Source organism: Pithys albifrons, chromosome 2 (assembly GCF_047495875.1).
Source record: "Pithys albifrons albifrons isolate INPA30051 chromosome 2, PitAlb_v1, whole genome shotgun sequence".
In the NCBI taxonomy this organism is placed as follows: Eukaryota; Metazoa; Chordata; class Aves; order Passeriformes; family Thamnophilidae; genus Pithys; species Pithys albifrons.
Window position 1 is genome coordinate 63,961,565 of NC_092459.1, and position 13,819 is coordinate 63,975,383.

At 41.4% G+C, this 13,819-nt stretch overlaps 1 protein-coding gene across 5 annotated transcripts in view; it reads left to right on the forward strand.

The window, feature by feature from the left end:
* Positions 1-261: 261 nt before the first annotated feature.
* RGS17 (regulator of G protein signaling 17) overlaps positions 262-13,819 on the forward strand; it is a 73,009-nt gene continuing 59,451 nt past the window's right edge. For 2 of the 5 annotated variants that reach the window (XM_071549294.1, XM_071549295.1), the window contains exon 1: positions 513-629. In XM_071549294.1, coding sequence (XP_071405395.1) covers positions 520-629 — 110 coding nt within the window. In that variant the 5' untranslated portion in view covers positions 513-519. Of the gene's footprint in view, positions 358-512; positions 630-12,913; positions 12,965-13,819 lie in introns of those variants that run through there. The other 3 variants (XM_071549296.1, XM_071549297.1, XM_071549298.1) reach the window with 3 other exon arrangements.

Genomic DNA, 13,819 nt, shown 5'->3' on the forward strand with positions numbered 1-13,819 from the left:
GTCGTGACTCACCCGCCGTGGCCGAGCGGGGGAACTCCCGCTGCCGCCGGGCTCCGCCGCCGCTGGCAGAGCGCATGTGCGGGGGCTCCCTGCTCCTGCCTCCGCGCCGCGCCTCGCACCCTCCCGCCCTCCTTTCCTCTCGCCGCGCTCGCTCCCTCCCTCTCTCTCTCCCTCTCTCCCTCCCTCCCTTCCTCCCTCCCTGCCTGCCCGCCCGCCTGCCGCCGCTTCCCTCCCTCTCCCCGCCGGCTGGGTGCTGAAGTTGGGCGGATGGCAGCGAAACAGCTGCGCTAGGGACGAGCCGCACCAGTCCTTCCCGGGATCGCTCAGCGCCAACTGCACGCAGCCGGGCGGGGGTGGGTAAGGCGCTCCGCGCTTATTTCAGCCTGAATCGTGATAAACGGCATCAAAATGTCTGCTTTATAGGGATGCAAAGGGTGTGTGTGGGGATAAAACTACTCCGACCCAGGGTTTGGGGGGGAGGGGAAGAGGAAGGAGCGAGGCGAGAGCGTGGATGGATGGATGGCAGTGGAGTGCAGCAGAAGATGCATTCAGCGGAGGGACCGGCTATGTGTCAGCGTGCCTGTGTGTGCATGTGTAACAAGAGGCGGCTGCGGCGCCGAGGCTGCAAGGTGGAGTATGAGCGTGTGTGTGTGTGTGTGCGTGTGTGTGTGTGCGTGTCTCTTGCCGCGATGCACAAAGGGGTGAGGAGAGGTGCCTCCGGGCTCTGCCCGGGTCCCCCAGTCTCCGCCGCCCCCCCAGTTCGTGTTGGGGGTGCCGCGCGATGCCGCGGGGCATTCGCCGCGCCGGGAGATGCTGCCCAGCCCGGGGAGGGGGAGGGACTGGGCCACCCCGGGGAAGCCGGTGGCACGGGCTGGCGGTGTGACAGCCGCCAGCTCGGAGGAGAAACAGCACTCCTGCTGCCTTTCCTTTTGACCTTCCCCTCCCTGTAACGTGGGTATGCTTAGCGCGGGGGAAGGTGGTGTAATTATTATTATTATCATCGTTGTTTTTTTATTTCAATCAGAGGAGCCGGCGGAAGGTGAGGGTGAACAAGGAGTCGTTGCTCTAAGATCGGGACTTGCTTTCCCATCCCTCCCTCCGCCGGCCCCCTTTCTCGGCTGCCCCCAGCGGGCCGGGCCGGGCCGAGGACGGGGCCGGGGAGCCCCCGCGGGCACCGGCCCTGCCGCCCTGCGCGGCCCCCGGGCGGCACCCAGCCTCCCCCGCCCGCCGTACCCTGCGGCACCGCCATCCCTCTGCACCGGCCTCCTTCCCGCCCCTCCCCTGGCAATGTCGGCGGGAGGCGGGCGCGGGGCCACGGGAGGAGCAGGTGGCCGGGCGCGGCCGGCGGGGCAGGGGTGCTCCCGGTATCCCGGTACCCCGGCGCCGAGCAGCGCGGGACAGCGGTGCGGCGGCGCGGCGGCGCGGCCCCGAGCGGCGCGGGGCTTCCCTGCGCTGCCCGGGGAAACACCCCGGGAGTGCTGCCGCGGCTGTCGGTGCGGCGGGGGATGCGGTACCCTGCCAGCGCCCGAGACCTGCCGTGTGCTGCTCCGGCGGGTCTGAGCCTCTCCTCGGGATGAAACCGCCCTCAGTTGAGAAAGCCGAGATTGCTTCGGTTGCTCGGCTGTCAACCCTACGTTGCACAATTCATTGCTACCTCTTCTTGTTGGTTTAGAAAGAAACCTTACTCGCGCTGTGAGGCTTAGAATCACCAGGGCAGGAGTAAAATGCATGGCTTTTGGTATTTGGTTTCTTCATTTGTGTATCTGGATTTTCACCAACGTGTGTCATAGGTTTGCAGCCAGATGGTTTTGCAAAATGGATGAAATCTGAAATACCAGCTAGGTAAATGTAAGTTACATACTGTCTGGCAATAGTATAATGGTAACAGGAGAAAAATAGTGTTCTACAAATGTAATTTTCATGCATTGCAAATGCGGGGAGTTCTGTAAAAGAAGTTGATTTTTTATCACATCAGTGGATTCTAGTGTCATCATGGTTACATAAATCACTGGGGAATTTTCCTGTGACACAAGCCATTTAGCCAAACAAACTATTTAACCCTTAGAGAAAATAGGTATTTTTATTTGAGTTCATACTCACAAAAAGCAAAGTCCTAATAAAAGATACATGAGCCCCACCCCAGTAAGTTTATGGCTTAAGATGGGAATGCTGTGATACGCACAAGTACTTGCCTCCCCAAAATAACGTGAGCGTTAAAGCATTTAAATGCCTTTCCCCATCAGGGCCTTAGATCCTTTTAAGTAGCCAAAATAAGAACATAATTTGATTAAAAGCATATAATCAAATAAATTGCTATAGTGAGTTGAACATCTAGTCCAATATCCTGGCTCTGACTACAGTCATTTGCAGTTGCTGAAGGGAGAAGAACGTAAGAAACAGGATTGGCATACAGTGATCTTTTCCTGGTGTATTCTTGCAAGTTTCAGCAACACATAGTACAGGGATTTCTTAAACTGGGTGTTGTTCCCAGACCATCATATTTAATAACCTTTGAATTTCTCTATCCTTTTTTTTAATGTTTATACTTTGGTCTCAGCCATGTTTTGTGGCAATGAGCACACCACGATTTAATTATGATATGTGTGAATTTTGTTTGCTATGAACCTGCTGCCTGATAATTTCATTCACTGCTTCTTAGCTTTCGTATGTGACAGGGAGTACATAGTGTCTGTATAAAGTACTAGGAGTGTCCTCTCACACCAGAACACTGGCAGATCAAGTCCCTTCGTTTTACCTAACACAAAGTTGAGAGGTCTGCCCAGGAGTGTAAAGCTGTATTCAGCTCTGGGTCTTTATGTTGAAATCTACAGATAAGAATAGTTATTCTTTTTCTTGTTATGCAACATGGACACTTTATGCACAAAGAATTGCCCTGAACCCATGAACTCATTTTCAAGAAGGCTATTGGAAAACTGTTGGCTGAAAAATAACTCCCTGCACTATTGATTTGAATTGAAATCTGACTGACAGCTTGGTGAAAGATTCCCTATCCTAATCCAGTTTTCTACCTACCCTGAAAAGAAGATGAGATGTTTTAACTGCAATTTTTTTAGTAAGTACACTAAATACAAAACGCAAGCTATATATCAAGGGACATATACTGTGTGCATTTGAATTAGCATCACTGCTAATTGTTCTGCATAATGTTCATTATAAGGATATGGATAGTGAACAACATGCGTAATTTCAAAAGTAAAGTTTAAATGTCCCCTAAAATCTTAACTGATTTTAAGGAGCTGTGACACAAGTTCTTCTCCCCCAGAAGAGTTTGAATCTTGCTTGAGGAGGTATTGATCAGAACAATATTGCAGAAAATGTCCCAGATCTTACTGGTAGCCCCATTTTTATTTCCTCACAAGAGTAATAGAGGAATAAGAGACCAGAGAACTACAAAAGCACAACCTGGACCCAAAGACCCAGAAGTTCTGAGAGTTTGAATTAGCAGCAGACACAACTTGGAGCAACATAGTCCACAACAGAATGTGATCAAGTGGAGAAGGGTAGAAACCCATGAGCTGTGAAATTTTTTACAAAAAATAAAATGCTGGAAAAACCTCAGATGCATTAATCCTCATCACCCAAAATACTAAAAGAAGAGGCTGAGTGGTATTATGAGAATGGGGTAGGAGAAATGTCAGCCAGTCTCAGACTTAAGCCAGTCCCAAACTAAATGTGAGAATGATTTCCCACTTATAAGTGGTTGTAGATGTGTGTGTATATATATGTGGCAAACTATGTATATGTATGGTATATACATTTTTCTTCACTAAAAATACATCATTTAAAATAAATTTTACAATCTTAGTGCCTTTAAATAGCACTTTCTTACTTGTATGCTTTATGTACATGCCTTTTAGTATGAAACATATGGACATTCTTATGAGTATGCCAGAAGTGTACTAAGTGAAGCAATATTAGCTCTCACAGAGATGTTCAGCACAGTTCTGTTAGCTCCCTCCTGATCATGTCTTCATGATGTCAAGAGGTTTATTTTGCACTTGTACCTAGGTTTCAGCTTTTTTTAATGAAAAATATTTCCCCACCATACCTGCAGTGCTTATTTTATGAATACAGAATGAGATTTCTAAGAACTTAAAATTCATGTGCTAATTGGCTTGAGCTAAAATTAGTTAAAAACTAAATTCTTCAAGAAATTTAGTATTTCTGTTGGCATACTCTTTGTTCTAAGTAGTCTTAATAATGAAATAATGTAATCAAACTTTCCATACTGTTAAGTAATTAAAAGCTTGTGCATAGGGTGTAAAAACAAATTAATAGATTAAGTTGTAATTAAGCTTATCTGTTCATGATAATAGCTACTGGCTGTGGCTATACAGGCTGTAAGTAGAATGGTGTGAATAGCTTTGCTGCTTACTCCTGGGAGTCTGCTGCACTCTCCAAAGGAGCCCAGCCCTTCAGCTTGGCACCTCTGCAGATCTTGGCTACACTGAGTCTGAGGCAGGGAGCTGCACATTTCAATCCAGTTCTCTGGAAAGTTAACCATTTCAGAGAGATCTTTTCTGCAAAGATTCTGTGTCTCAACTTGAAGTTGGATATTTGCTCTCAAAAGGTTTCCCTTGGCATTGCTGCTGTCTCTGGCGTGCACAAAGGAATCAGCCAAGCAGTGTGACTGTGGCAGGAACCTAGGGGAATGCTTAAAGCACACAAACAGATGAACTCAGGGTCTGCTCAGCCACTATGTAACCTGTGCCTCAACCAGACCAACATAAGGGCTTGATTCCCTAGTGTGCTTTATCTGCTTTCCACTGCTCCAGTGATGCAAAATAGATGTAAACTCAATTTAAATGACTTGTATGCTTTCAGAAATTTGTGTTGTTCTGGTATATTAATGAATCTGTGTTTAAATAAAACTATTATAATCAATTTAAGGTTGATTTTATCAAATCTTCGTAAAAATTTTGAATGATAGTTTTGTCTTTAAGTTCTTTGTTTGTAAAATATAAACAAAATGCATCTTATCCTTCATGCAATCGAAATTTTCGTACACTATTTATGTCATAAGCAAAGGGCTGGAAGTGCTTAGAAATCAGTAAATTTCTAGATAGACTGTATGCAGAGAATTACAGGTAAGGAAATAGAACAGAAAGAAAACAAAATCTTAAATCCTACAGCCTAACATTAAAGACACATCTTAAACAACACATCTGCACTGAATAATCTTTCTCCATACTAGTAGTATATATCCAGCATAGGTTTTTCAGTGAGAAAGGGCTAAATGAGAGAATGATGCTATGATACCAAAGCAGCTTTACTTAAATCAGTTTGGCTGCTCTCTCCAGTGATGCGAGGCAGCTTTGTGCTTGTTGATACATGAGACATCACAAGGTAGACCACCCTGTGTAGCCCAACTGTGTACATACAAACTAGCAGAGAGTATGCCAGACTAATGCCGCCTTCAAAAGGAGATAGGTACCCTGTCTCAGCTCCCTGATGTAAAGTGAACTGATTATGCAACTGTGCTCTGTAATTTCAACTAAGTGTAAATCCAAGAAGGATTTGGTCTTTTTTTTTTTTTTTTTGGAGACTGAATGAAGTTTGGGCAGTTCTGCTGGGCTGTTGCATGCTGTAACAATGCCTTAATTTATCAGCAACTCATGTCAGTTTACAGTAAAACAATCCTATGAGAGAAAGCAGTTAAACCCTAGGAAGCATGGATGAAGGCTGTCATAGTATCCTTAGAATAGGACTTTTATGCCTGCTTTGAGCAACCTGTCCAGGGGCATTGGAACTAGATGGTATTTAAGGTCTGTTCTAACCCAAACCATTTCATGATTCTGTGATTCTCTGACACTGTAGTCCAGACAGCTTTCAAGAGAGAGATCTCAAAACACTGAGCACCCCAAGAGGCAGTATGTCCTAGGTGCATCACAGCCATAGCAAGGAGCTGCAGGATGTCCTTACATTTCTTACAGTACCATTGGCTGGTTAGTTGCACTATATACGTGCTGATCTCACAGAAGCATAAGTTAGAGGGAAATCATATAATGGTTCGGGCTAGAAGGAACCCTACATATAACTTAAAACTTACATAGAACTGCCACAGACAGGCACACCTTCCACTAGATCAGGTTGCTTCAAAGACATCCAACCTGACCCTGAACACTTCAGGGGTGGGGCATCACCAGTTTCTCTGGCAACTCGTTCCAGTGCCCCACTAACCTCATAGTGAAGAAATGTATAGTAAATTTTTAATACCATTGTTACTGTTTATGTAATGAGAACAGCCTTCTGAAAGAAGGAATTTCATATCAAATCCACCTTATTCTGACAGCATTGGAGACAGCACATGCTCGCTGATACTCCCATTGCACCAGACCTTTAGGTGGTGTAGGTGCTGCTCTCTTGATGATTTGCATCATATGAAAATCGAGAACAGTGAGTAATAACTTCCTATATAAGGACTTCACAAGTAGCCTTGTTTTAATGAATGTAGGTGGGAAGTGTCATCCCAATTACTCAGTGTCCAAAAGGTACTTTTATTTCCAAGTCCTATTATCTTCAGAAACTGCAAATTTCTAAAATATTAATCAGATACTTCCTAGCTTTCAAGATGGGTTTGGGAAGAGAGGATTGAGATGTAGAAGTTATTTGTTACCATTCATATAGAGTGGTTTTAAAATATATATGGTTGTTATAATGCAGTTGTCATATAAAGGTCTGATAATCTCACTGATCCAGCTTGATATCTCTGATAGTCTGGTAACTGGAGTCTAATGTATAGCATTTTTTTCACTATTATATGTATTATATTTGTCCACTTATTTCTTTAAACACTTAATGATCCTCACAATGTAAAAAAACTCAGATGATAATAACAGTCCAAGTCTCAACTGTATGGTAAGTACTGTGCTGACCAGAATAGACAAGGATGTTTTCAAATTCTTCGATTATTTGATATGTAAAATTAAGTCATAGACCAACCATAAAAAAATTAAGTACTCCTGTGGTGAGAATCTTGAAAAGGATGGAGGGAGTATCTTTACCCAATGTGAATGCATCTACTTCATAAATTACATAATTATGAAGGTGACAGCTTTGAGCTGATAGCTCATGTTGGACTGTGTATTGGTTTTGTCCTGAGCTCTCCTTCCAGAAGGACCATCCTGTATGCAGTATCTTTCTTGGAGCCTATGCCTCCACTGCTAGTTGCAGTCTAGCATAGAAATCTGACAAAAGTTGGACACTCAAAAAATTTAGTTAAAGCAGTACTGTGCCTTGCGCAAGAAATTACCATATTTTGCCTCTGCTGTCTGTATGGAGTCTTGCATCCTGCATGATAGACTGCTCTGAAACTGAGAAATCCACTCCTAAAAGTTTTCTAGTTTTAATGCTCCCGAGAGCATTTAGCATGAAATGTGTTCCATACTCCTTCAACCATAGAAAAAGCCCTGGAATTGTTTAGCTTTCCAGTACTAGCACATCACATCTCTTCAGGAAGGCCTCTGCCTTTAGCCTGTATTCTTTATTCTTAGGCATATGATATTAGCCAAAGTAAATCCATACTTGCTGTGATTTACTTAACAATGGGTCCAGATCATCTTAAATTAGTGATTTGCCCACCTTAGCTCATGGTGTTCCCTTTGATATTCATTTACCACTAACAATAACACTAGTGATTTTTATGGTTCCTTCTATTTTGCTCACAGCAGAGAGAAAGGTTGTCAGGTTGTGTAAATGAGTATTTTCCTGAAGGATCCAGTTAGTAACACATCTGCTTAATAATTATTCCTAATTTTTAATTTCAGATGAAGATTTGTCAGCTTTTAATAAATTTAATGTTTATCATGTTGATTTTTATGATGTTTATTCTACAAGCCCAGTGTCGTGTGTACTAACAGAAGTCAGCATGTTTATATTGACAATACCATTAAATTGGCATTCAAATAAAATACTAACCGTCTGATACCATATCAAATAATATATAGTTTTAAAAATTGTGCTTAGCATAACTCGTATCAAATGGCTTTAGTTATATCAAGTTCATTCAAGTCCTTCATGTGTTTATTGCTATTAATATTTTGTCAATGCTGTTGGTTGAGGTGGTTATGATTTAGGTTCAATATTAATTTCTTCCATAGAAAACAGGAGAGAGAATTGTCCAAGCAAATTCATAAAGTAAAAGTAAAGTTTAGAAAAGGTGAGTGGCTCATATCTGTATATGCATGAGGTAATCCAAAAATTACATATCATGTATGAATTCTGCTTTTTCTTGGTCAGACGTACAATGCTATGACAAATATTATGACCTGATTTTATACAATGGGTCATTTCAGGAACTTTTAAGAAAGTAAAGAATCCATGAAGTTCAAAACAATAAAAGAGGAGGGGACTACTCTTCATATTATTATTATCTGAGAATCTAGCAATTTAGTAAGCACTGAGAACAAGTAAATAACACATTATGAAAAGTCTGTTCCTGTCCTTCCAGATTTTTGGCATTTAGACCTAATAAGGGCTTTGAGATAATTGTCCTATCATGCTGTCTTTTCTAGAAGCTCCCTTTTCAAACAACCACATCACCTTTGCATGCTGAGAAAACAGCACTGCTCAATCAGAGAAAAGAAATATATCAATTAAGTGATTTCAAGATCACGCACTAAAGTAGTGACAGATGCAGAAATTAAATATGTAGTGCAAAATTCTTGTTGATTTCAAAGGTCAAAATTTAACATTAAAAATCTTGTTTCCTATTCCACATGACAGCTTCTCTTTTACCAAAGTAATTCTTATATATATAAGACAGAGAGAGCTTGAGATAAAAAAAATCTCTAGATCCAGAAAATCTCCAGATTCAAAAAATCTCCAGGACAAAAATCGGAATTTGGAGTTGAGTCAGAAGTCAATCTCTCTGATCAAATACTCTAACTGATTTGAAGATGACCGGAGTAAAAGCTCTCCAATATAATTACACTGCTCTTTGAATATGTAACCCGAAAATCAATATGAAAAATAATCAGTTAGGGCCATGTTAGGAAAAAAACCCTCAGTAAGCAGAATACTGCAAAAACACGAAGACTTTGAATGATTAAGTAACATAGCCCTACATTTTAAAAGTAAATGAAAAGAGAGAATGGAACCATATAGCAAGTAGCATGATACCATCTGCATGCATCTCCTGATGTTCAGTTCATCAGTTCTTTAAAACCACAGTGAAAGAACACATCCATAATTTGTGGCATAAGTTGCTGCCAATCAGCTCCTCCAGTAAATTTGCTGTGAAGTGTGCTGATGGCCCAAGTAAATGCAATGTAGTTTATTTTGTAATGAAAAGAAGTTACTCTATGTCCCTTAAAAGATTGGGAAAAGGTCTCTTTGAATTCGAGAAAATACAGTCTAGAAGGGCTTTAATGTAAGAAGACTAAATTTATCTGAAAGTGTAATTTATTGCAGATCTGGCTGCAGATGGGAGACAGTTGGTTTAAAGTTCATAGAGGTTTTAAGACTCCAAATAATTGAATTGCTCTTAACATGTAAGGCATTTTTCCATTAAATTGAATGGACTTCTATGGCAGCAACTATTCCGACAGACAATGCTAGCCATCAGTCACATTTCAAACATGTGATTGCAAGGCTCTATTTAGGCTCTGCTAAGTAGAAACTGTTCTGCTGGATAGTGAGATCACATGCAACAAGAGACTGAATCCCAGAGACACCTTGATTTTGACTGCACTGTTATTCCATGAGGTACTAGCTGGAATCATCTGAAGACTGTATTTTATGTTTTAAATCCGGGTTGGGTGCTATTCATTAAGCAGACTGCCTTTTTTATTTGTTTGTTTCTATGTTAAACCCTGAGCTATTTAAGTGAGAAACTTTTTAAAATTGTGCTATAGTCCTGTCCTCTGAGGTACAGAGTGTATCCAGCAGAGTGCCAAGCCAATCAACTGCTATCAAACCAGGCAGGCAGTGTGTTCTTAGCAGTGCTCTGGATTAAACTGTTATTCATTAGTATGGCAAATTCCAGCAGGTACCATAGTAGCAGTTTTAGGAACATTGGAAATTGGGAACACAGGCTGGGGGGAACACCCTGGTTAATCCAATCCCAAACTATGTCTTTTTCCATCAGCCAGTTCTTACGTGTCCTTCCTTTTCTGTATCAAGTTGATATTAAAAGCAGAAAGTTCTTCTGTTTTCGTTTTTTGGGTTTTTGTTTTTTGTTTTGATTGGTTGGTTTGGGTTTTGTTTGTGTGTTTGTTTTGGGGTTTCTTTTACATCAGTTCTTACCCTGAGGCTGGTCTAGAGCTCCTGTTGTAAACCTTTTTCTCATTTCCAGTCACAGGCATTCAAAGACAGCTTATTCTCCATTTACTCTTCTGCAATCATCCATATTAAATTGTTCTCCCTTCCGTTTGTCCACCTGACATGCTCATCTCTCTCCCCTTTAAATATATGATCCAGAAATGCTTTTCAGGTCCAATGGACATCAGAAGATGAACACTCAGAATGCAAAATCTGTTTCTTGTGAAACAAGGCAGCTCAAATGTCATGACAACAGTACTACTCCCAACCAGCGAATACCTTTTCCCTTCATCTGTGGAGCTCCCTGGAGTAGAAGCGCAGCAGGCTGTGTGATTACTCCATGAGCATTCTCTTACTCCTATTTACATAACAGGGATCCCTTGCTAAGGAGCATTCAAGGAGCAACTAATACCTTATGAAATCTTGTAAGTGTGCTGCTTGAGTTTCAGTGCTGTGATGCAGTATGATCCTCACTGTGCAGAGTTGCAGCAAAACACATGAGGTTGTATGTGTAAGAAAACATTCGCCTACATAAACTTTGAGGGAGCCTAAAGGGTCTTTTTTGGTTTTTTTCTGCAACTTCAAAATACCTTTCCATGTTGATTTGGATACTAGAAAGCTTCAGTATGAGTATAATTTCTCTTTTCAGACAAATTAGGTCTTCCAGGAAACTCTTCTATATATTACTTATAAGTGCTTCTTGATATGTTGTAGGACTAGATAAATATGTAAAATATTAGTCTAGACAGATGCTAGTCTAGCAGAGAAGGGTTCCAGCAATAAAAACTGTGTTTCAAATGCATTGGTTCACCTCCATGAGATTGCACAGGAAAAACAAAAATGTCATCATTTTGATGTGTTGTTGCTTGACTCATTTTCTAAAGAAAACTCAAAACACAGAGAAAATTAAACAGTTGTCAAGGAAATGAAGAATCCAGGCCACTAGAGTGAATTGGTAATTGTTGATGATTGTTCTTAGACTTCAGTTCTGTTATGTTAACCCACTTGCAGACTGGTATGGAAACCGATCATCCTTCTTTAGGAGGGTTTCACATTCCTATCTAAAAAGTTGTCTTTAGATGCAAGGAGAGGTTTGAGCTGACAATAACCATGCCATACCCTGTATTCTACTTGTTATCATCCTACCTGTTACTATTCTCTATGAAATATAGCACTGTCTCAGGACAGGCACTTCACTAGGAAACAAAATTTGGCTGTGCCGAAACCCTTGGTGGCTGAGTAATGATCAAATGTGTGATGTGATCAGCAGGTGCTATGCCTCCTACTCCCTCCCACAATTATAACATGAGTTCAGTTTATCTTTTATATTTAAAAATAATTGTATTGTTCAAACAAACATAAGCCCATTCAGAAAATTACTAAATTTGGCTTTCAGACTCAGATTTTGAATGCCTGGTCACTGCTTCTGAGTGATGAATAATGGAAATGGAAAGGTCAGTGCTATTACCACATTGAAAACATTTCCATCTACATCTCCTTCCTAAGATGCTGCATTGATGACATGCCAGCAGGCAACATGTGTCACGTGTATTACCTCTGTGTGTCTGAATACAGTCCCCTGCTCGGAAGCAGCCACTACCTGAGGTTGTGGGTACACCTGCACCATTTGTTAAAGGCCAGTCTGGACCTCAGACACTCCCCAACAAATGTGGGGACAACACTGAGTTGACCTGGCTGCCCAAGTGATAAGCACTTACCTTTTGAGTGTCCAGTGGATGATCCTCCATCAGGTACTGCACATCTCACCCCGATCTGAGTGTCTGAGCCTCCCTGGCCCTGTTGCTGTTGTTACACCACACAAGCACAGGAAATTTTGTCATCTTGTTCACAGGAGAGTGATGGGGACTGGCCGTGGGAACTTGCCATGCTTACAGCTGGCAGGGACCTTTTTTTTTTGTCCACTTGTAAGCAAAGCTTCTCAAAGATAGGCAGGTTTCCACAGCACATGCTTATTCTTGCTAGAACTCTAATCTGCAACTACCAAAAATGAAAATTTCAAATGTGGATTTAGATGAAATACTGTGTGGTAGTTTGGGTTTTAGTTTTAGCTAGACCTCAATTTAGCAGGCTCAGAGAATCTCCGTAGATTAGGAGAGACAGGTATCACCTGACTTAAGTAACCAAAGAAATATTTCATACCACATGATGCAAACCTGAGATATGAATACAGTAGAGTAGGAATGTTCTCTCAGTTGTCATCATGGCTGCAGTAGAGGCAGGACATCCTGTTGCTGTCCTGCTGTCCTGGGCCTTGCTGCTGCCACTGCTGCTTCACATTTTTTTTAGAAGTAGAAGCATTTTATTGTTATTCTTTCTTTCTGTTCTTTGCTGGATGTCCTTTGGAGTGCTTTATGAATCTAGAGAAATGAAAACTGTTTTCAGTGGGAGGTACAAAATTGTTGTTATATATAACTTGTGTGTGTGTTATATTGTAGTTTAATTTTTTTCTGTATAAATACATATAGTTTAAACCTGTTTTAAGTTTTTCTTCCCTCTCTTTTCTCAGCAGGGGCGAGGGAGTCTCTGACTCTGTGTTGGGCAGTTGGCATTTTACCAGCTCAACCCAAGATATACTGTTGAGTGAGGATATCTAACCTTTATCAGTCTTTCTCCAGAAGTCATGGATCATGGCACAATTATAGCCATAAGGCTATAAGTTAAGGTAAAGCCAGAGAAATAAAATTCCAGAAGTTTTAAGACATTTAGATTGTTTTTAAGAAGCATCTATAAATTTTTACAGAATATTAATGAGAATGAGAAGGTTAGAAGTAGATCCACAGTGGCATAGAGGGTCCATGCCTAGGGATGGTTTCTGACAAGAAGAGCAGACATACACTTTCTTAGACTGCTTTGTGTGACTTCATCCTAAAAGATACAGTAAAAAATATTCTCCACCGTAATACTTGCCTACTGGTCTGCCCCGGTGAGGAAACACTTTAGTTCAAATAAGTAATTGGAAGGCAAAACTCCTTCCCACATTTCCCCACAATGAAATGAATAAACATGAACACAGGCATTCACTCAAGCAGAAAAATCTGCAAAATCTTACTTTGTGACCAGATATGCAGACGGTTCAGTTTAATTCTCACTAGTTCTTCCACTAAACTAAAAAAAAATCCCTGAAGGAAGAAGTGCTTGAATCAGCTCCACAGAGAACAGAAGTTTATCCTATTCACAAAGTCAGATGAATCTTCTATTGAGATGCTAAGTGTTGTTTCATTGCCTTCCATACAGCGTTTCCATAAGATCTAAAGAACCTTTTGTGCCACATTTATATTCATTGTGAGCTTTTTGCCCCTGTCTCTCCAGCTGTTCCTTTGCTTACATCCTGAGGCACGAACTGCTGAACTTGGGGAGCAGGAAGACTAAATTATTGCCAGGGATGGTCTAATAGACAATTTTAGAGAGTGTGTGCACCACAGGATTGGTTATCCAGATATTCCAGGTAAAGGAACAAATCTCAAGAGCGGAAGTAAAAACCAGCACAGACTGAGAGAACACAGAGATGTTAAAAGGG